The sequence below is a fragment of the Scyliorhinus canicula genome, unplaced genomic scaffold, assembly GCF_902713615.1.
Source record: "Scyliorhinus canicula unplaced genomic scaffold, sScyCan1.1, whole genome shotgun sequence".
NCBI lineage: Eukaryota > Metazoa > Chordata > Chondrichthyes > Carcharhiniformes > Scyliorhinidae > Scyliorhinus > Scyliorhinus canicula.
Genome location: NW_024055987.1, coordinates 31,721 through 38,652, shown reverse-complemented (window position 1 = coordinate 38,652; position 6,932 = coordinate 31,721). Strand labels below are relative to the sequence as shown.

General features: G+C 47.4%; 1 protein-coding gene across 1 annotated transcript in view; it reads right to left on the bottom strand.

The window, feature by feature from the left end:
- Positions 1-1,047: 1,047 nt before the first annotated feature.
- The window catches only part of LOC119961407 (carboxypeptidase inhibitor SmCI-like), a 31,822-nt gene continuing 25,937 nt past the window's right edge, over positions 1,048-6,932 (bottom strand). Inside the window, exon 5 of the mRNA XM_038788796.1 lies at positions 1,048-1,193. Coding sequence (XP_038644724.1) covers positions 1,048-1,193 — 146 coding nt within the window. The remainder of the gene's footprint in view (positions 1,194-6,932) is intronic.

Here is a 6,932-nt window from a genome sequence, read left to right as displayed (position 1 = left end):
ACTCATGGATTGGGCAATATTGTACAGGCCTGAGAGCACATCTGGCACAACAACTGGATAAAAGTTCTCCACAGCTGATGCCTCCCTTTCAATGGTCACGCAATGGGTTTGCATACTAGAGTGATGACATCAGACGGATTGTGTACGGACTCCTCCATCCTCTGTTCTAATCTGCTGATGGCCTTTGATAACCCTGCCTGCTACACCCCTCACTGCCTTTGGTGTGCCAACATCTCTGAGGGCCATTTTCAAGGTCTCCACATCGGACTTGCACTGAGCAGCAGCCTGGCCTCCAGCAGTCCTCAGACTGTCAGAGACCATGACTGTCACTTCCTCCACCTGCTGTAGACCCATCTCTGTGCTGTGTCACCAGATGGTAACCCCCGAGCAGGTTCCTAAACTAGGTCCTGCTGAGGTGTGTGTCACTGTGTTGGGGGAGTGTGCAGACGGACGCAGTGATGGGTCTTCTTCATGTGCATCCTCGACCACATCATCAAGATGCACCAAAGGCTGGGCCTCATGGCCTTTCCTTGCTAGTGGCTGTAATGTAGGGATGAGATACTTAGAGACTGGCTGGAGAAGAAACAATATTAAGAGCTCTCACAGTGTTGGGGGGTGGGACATGACTCAGTGGCTTGTTGTGAGCCTTAGGCACAGAAGTCATCCCTGTCCTCGCCGGCTCTGCGCAACCGCCTGGTCTTCACAGTGGGGTGAGTGGTCTGAACACCAGCATTTCCTCCCCCCACCCCCACCTTTGGCCTGAGCTGTCACTTGTTGTGGACAATCCTGTCTTGCATAACGAAATTGAATAGACTGTCAGCAGGTCATCCGCCAAATCAGATTTTCAGCATGATGTCTACTGTGAGTGTTGAGCAGATCTATGTAAGAGCTGACAATGTGACTTTTGCGGGATATCACCAGAGATGAATGTGTTAAAGTGTGATGAGAGAATCAATGCTGATGCCCTTTCTAGTGGTAAATGTGAGATCTGCAGTGGGTGAATGTTATGTGGGTGTCATTAAATATGGCTCCCAGAATCTCAGCCAGCTAAATAATGCAGGGCGAACAAATCCCAGGGCCACCCTGCCACATATATCGAGTAAAACTCAGGTTGTTTGGCTTGGCATTCCATGCCATATTGTGCTGATAATCATGATATGCTACACAAATTCCTGTTGATCCTTCGAAGGACCCTAAGAGATAGAAGTATAAGAATACCATGATGTTCAGTGCCACAGGCTACAACGCTGGCTCTCTGCCATTTGAAGGTAATTTGAGCTCGGCTTGTACAACTTCCTTCAGGGTAACATTGTCCCCCTGGGCAGCTCTGCTTACACTCCTCTCTGCGGCCCTCCTGGTCCTTCAGCATCGCCGGCTGTGTATGCAGTTGGCAAGCTGGTTGCTGCGACCTCTGATCAGCTGTTCTCCACTCCCTCATTCTCCTTCCCTCACCCTCACTTGAGGAACCTCCTCCAGAGTGCACTATTCCCACAGTCTCTGTACCACTTTTTGTTTCAGCCGTCCCTATGCTGGAACCTCTTGTGTGAAGCCTCACTTCCAAATGCCCTCCCTTCAGCTGAACCCTTCAGTGGCTCAATGTCAGAGATTTGCTCAGTGCTGAGGGAAACAATTCTTCATTCCTCATGCAGTCTCAGCTGCAGCCTCCAACCCCTCATTGTGCTGCTCAGATACTGTCACTTAAACCATCATTGTGCTCCTTCAATGATTCTATCGGGATCGTCTCCTGCCTGTACTTAGTATTTAGCTTTTAATTTACCAATCAAAAGAGGGTGAGAGATGTCCATTGGTGGGTATTTCCCTACTCCTACACAATGTGGGGCATCATGGACACTTCAAGTGCCCCTGAGGACTACATGTGTGGAATGTGCATTTAGTTGCAAAAGCTCCCCGAACGCATGGATCAGTTAGAGCAGCAGCTGGAAGCACTGAGGAGACAAAATGAGCTGAAATTGTTCGAGAGAATAGCTTCAGAGAGGTGGTCACACCCAAGGTACAGGAAGATAGATGGGTGACCAAAAGACGGGTGGGCAGAGTGCCAGGGTCCACTTTTGCTGTCCCCCTATCTAAGAAGTATGCTGTTTTGGTACTGATGAGGGGAAGGTCCATCAGAGGACAGCAGCAGCAGTGGCCAGAGAGGCAGCACAATGACTAGCCCTGCTGCACAGACAGAGGGGGGTACAAAGCATAAGAAAGTGATAGTGGTAGGGGATTCAATAGTCAGGGCCACAGATAGTGCTTCTGTAGTCGCTAAAAGAATTCCAGGATGGTAGTTTGTTCCCTGGTACCAGGGTCCTGATGTCTCTGAGCGGGTGCAAAACATCCTAAAACGGGAGGGAAATCGGCAGGAATGACATAGAATAAGAGTAGGGAGTTTCTGCAATGGCAATTTAGGGAGTTAGGTAGAAGATTAAAAGCAGGACCTCGAGGGTCGTAATCTCAGGATTACTCCCTGTGCCACGTGCTAGTGAGGATAGCAACAGGGATATAGTGCAGTTGAACACGTGGCCAAAGAACTGGTGCAGGAGGGAGGGCTTCAGAGTTTTGGATCACTGGGATGTCTTCCAGGGAAGGTGGGGCCTGTACAAGAGGATAGGTTATACCTGAACTGGAGGGGCACCAATATCCATGCTGGGAATTTGCTAGCATGGTTCGCGTGGGTTTAAACCAATTTGGCAGGGGCATTGAAATCAGAACAATAAGACAGCTAGTGTAGAGCTTGAGGATGAGCATGGTACCAGGGCCAGCCTGGCTAAGAGGAAGGACAGGCTGGTGGGGGGTCGATCTCAGTGGTCCTGGAGGTCTTGAGTGTATCTGCTTGAATGCACAGATGTGGAGATGCCTGCGTTGGACTGGGGTGAGCACAGTAAGAAGACTTACAACACCAGGTTAAAGTCCAACAGGTTTGTTTCAAACACTAGCTTTCAGGAGCACTGCTCCTTCCTCAGGTGAGGAAGGAGCAGTGCTCCGAAAGCTAGTGTTTGAAACAAACATGTTGGACTTTAACCTTGTGTTGTAAGACTTTTTACTGAATGCACAGAGTATAAAAAGTCAGGCAGATCAACTTAATGCCTTGATTTGTGCATGGAACTTGGATGTGGTTGCTGTAACGGAGACATGGGTAAAAATGGGACAGGACTGGCAGCTAGATATTGCAGGATATCGGTGTTTTAGGTGAGGCAGGGAAGGAGGTAAAAGAGTTGCAATACTGGTTAGAGAACATATTACAGCTGTACAGAAGGAGGACACCATGGAAGAATCAAGTAACGAGGCACTGTGGGTCAAACTCAGAAATAGGAAGGGGGCAGTCACTACGGTGAAGGTGTACTACAGGCCGCCCATAAGCCCACGGGACGTTGAAGAACAGATATGTAAGCAGATTCTGGATAGATGTAGAAATTATTGGGTTGTTGTCGTGGGAGACTATAATTTTCCTCAAATTGATTCGAAATCAGTTAGGCTCGGGATCTGGATGGTGAGGAATTTGTTAAGTGTGTCCAAGAATGTTTTTTGGAACAATAGGTGGATAGTCTGGCTAGAGAGGGGGACTATATTGGACCTAGGACTAGGGAACGAGCCCAGCCAGATCAAAAGTTGCAGTGGGAGAACATGTGGCGAACACTGACCACAATTCCGTAAGCTTTTGGATACCTATGGAAAAGGATGAGTGTTGTCCTAGGGTTAAGGTGCTAAATTGGGGGATGGCTAACTACAACCAGATTCGGCAGGATTTGGAGGCTGTTGTTTGGGAGAGGACTGTTGGAGAGTAAATCCACATTTGGCATGAGGGAGTCTTTTAAGGAGCAGTTGATGGGAGTGCAGGACAGGCATGTGCCAGTAAAAAGGAAGGACAGGAAAGGCAGGATGCAGAAACCAGGGATGACCAGGGAAAGTGCGAATCTTGTGAAAAAGTAAAAAGATGCATATGTGAGGTACAGGCAACTAAAAACAAATAAAGCATTTGAGGAATACAAAGAAAGTAGAAAAGAGCTCAAGCAGGGAGTTAGGAGGGCAACAAGGGGTCACGAAATGTCCTTGGCAGACAGGAATAAGGAGAATCCTAAGGCATTTTGTACGTATATTAGGAATAAGAGGGTAGCTAGAGAAAGAGTTGGTCCACTCAAGGACAAAGGAGGGAAATTGTGTGTCGAAGGAAGTATTTAAGATACTTAATGAGTATTTTGCATCGGCATTCACAAAGAAGAAGGACACTGTTGATTGGTGGTGTCTCAGAGAGATGTACAAACAGGTCGTTATTACAAGGGCGGAAGTGTTAGGTGTGTTAAAAAGCATAAAGGTAGACAAATCCCCAGGGTCAGATGGCATCTATCCTAGATTCGTGAGGGAGACAAGAGATGAAATCGGTGGTCCACAACAGAAATCTATTTGTCCTCATTGGCCACAGGTAGAGATCCCAGAGAATTAGAGGATAGCCAATGTTTTACTGTTGTTTAAGAAGGGTTGCAAGGATAACCCTGGTAATTATAGGCCAGTGAGCTTGACGTCAGTGATAATGAAATTGTTGGAAAAGATTCTCAAAAATAGGGGGCTGGACTTTCCGGTTGCAGACACTGAAATTGCCTTCGGCGACCCCCCGGAAAATCCAAATTCCCTGCAGAATCGGGGGCGATACCGCTTTCGCTATGTTCCGCCCCCTTCAAAGCTGAGTATGCCACGCCACGTATCCATGGCTTCAGGCTATTGCCTGAGTCCTGTACCTCGATACTTCCACCCCCGACCGGCCGAATCCCCAAAGGCGTGGGTCTCTCATGGCCTCACCCGTTGGGAACTCAGCGGGGCAGCTGCGGACTCAGTTCAGCGCCACCATAGTCGGGGGGAGGGCCGATCCGTGGAGAGGGGGCCCATTATTCGGGACTGGGAGCACAGTAGTGGGGAAATCTGGGGCACGGCTTGTCGCCGATAGTGGGGACTATTTTGAGGGTTGGGTCCACGAGCGGCATCCGCCATAAAGCACGGCACGGCCACTACAGGCCGCCGCCGTGTGCATGCGTGGCCACAGACCTGGCAATTCTCCAGCCTGAATCAGCAGCTAGAGCCAGGTGCTCTGCACTGACATCCTGCTAGCCCCCAGCAAAACAACTTGTGCGCCAATTTTACAAAACGCCACCGATCCCACGTCGGTGTGGAGACATAGTCTCCAAATCCGAGAATCCAGCCCGGGATCTATGTAATTTTGGAAGTGAATGGTCTTATTAATGACAAGCAGAATGGTTTTGTATGAGGGAGGCCATGTCTCACTAATTTAATTGAGTTTTTTGAGGAGACAAAAATGATTTTCGAGGGAAGTGCTGTGGATGTTATCTCCATGGACTTTAGTAAAGCATTTTATAAGGGGTGAACTAGCTGGATGGATTCAGAACTGGCTTGGCCATAGAAGACAGAGGGTAGCAGTGGAAGGGTGTTTTTCCGAATGGAGGTCTGTAACTCATGGTGTTCTTTAACGATCAGTACTGGGACCTCTGCCCATTTTAATGTATATAAATGACTTGGAAGAAAACATAGCAGGCCTGGTTAGCAAGTTTACGGATGATACCTAAGATTGCAGGAATTGTGGATAGTGATGAAGTTTGTCAGAGAATACAACAGGATATAGATAGGCTGCAAAATTGGGAAGAGAAATGGCAGATAGAATTTACCCCGGACAAATGTGAGGTGATGCATTTTGGTCGATCCAATTCAGGTAGGAGCGAGTAAATATATGGCAGAATCAGCAGGAGCCTAGAGACACAAGAGATCTGGGTGTGCAGGTCCACAGATCCTTTGAAGTGGCAGCACAGGTGGAAATGGTGGACAGAAAGCATATGGCATTTTTGCATTCATAGGATGGGGTATTGAGTATAAAAGCTCAAATTTTATGTTACAGTTATACAGAACGTTGTTAATGCCACATTTAGAATACTGTGTCTAATTCAGGTCACCACACTACCAGAAGGACGTGGAGCTTTTGGAGAGAGTACAGAAAGAGTTTACCAGGAGGCTGCCTGGTATTAGCTCTGAGGACACATTGAATAAACTGGGATTGCTCTCCCTAGAGTCACGGAGGCTTACGGCGACCTGATAGAAGTATAGAAAATTATTAGGGGTATAGATAGGGTGAACAGTTGGATGCTTTTCTCCAGGGCGGAATTTAAAATTACAAGGGAATACAAGTTCAAGGTGAGGTGGGACAGGTTCAGTGGAGATGTGCAGGGAACGTTTTTTACACAGAGGGTGGTGGTGGCAGCAATGCACTGCCAAGTTAGGTGGTTGAGGCAGATGCGCGAGCGACCTTTAAGACTTATCTGAATAGGCACATGATCAGATGGAGTATAGAAGGATACAAGCGATAGGTTTAGATAGGATCATAATCGGTCCAGGCTTGGAGGGCCGAAGGGCCTGTTCCTGTGCTGTATTGTTCTTTGCTCTTTGCAAAGACATTGTGACCACAAATCGTACAGGCAGCAAGAAATCACGGGGAATTGGCGATTGAATCGACACAAATATTTCATAATGTTATAACGTCCCTTTGAGAGATAGCTGCATGATTGCTGAGCCTCAAGAAATTAGTCCACAATATCTTTACCACATTCCTTATGAGCGATTGGTGCCTTGTGTCTTGTCCACTAATTCAGTCCAAGATATTATATCATTATAACAACACAGCACATAATAGGCCTATACTGAAAGGCAGACAGACCTGCTACTTTTAGCCCAACTCATCTTTTGTAATATTTGAGTTGGATGTGATGACATTGGAGACTGTCTCAATGGTGCCAGGCCTGATTGTATGGCAGCAATAGAACATAATTCACCCATTGTGCAAATGTAATATTCTCTCTTTAAAATATGACATCATCAATACAGGTGTAGTTGGAAGCAGGTTCCCATTGAGAATAAATCCCAATGAAAGGATG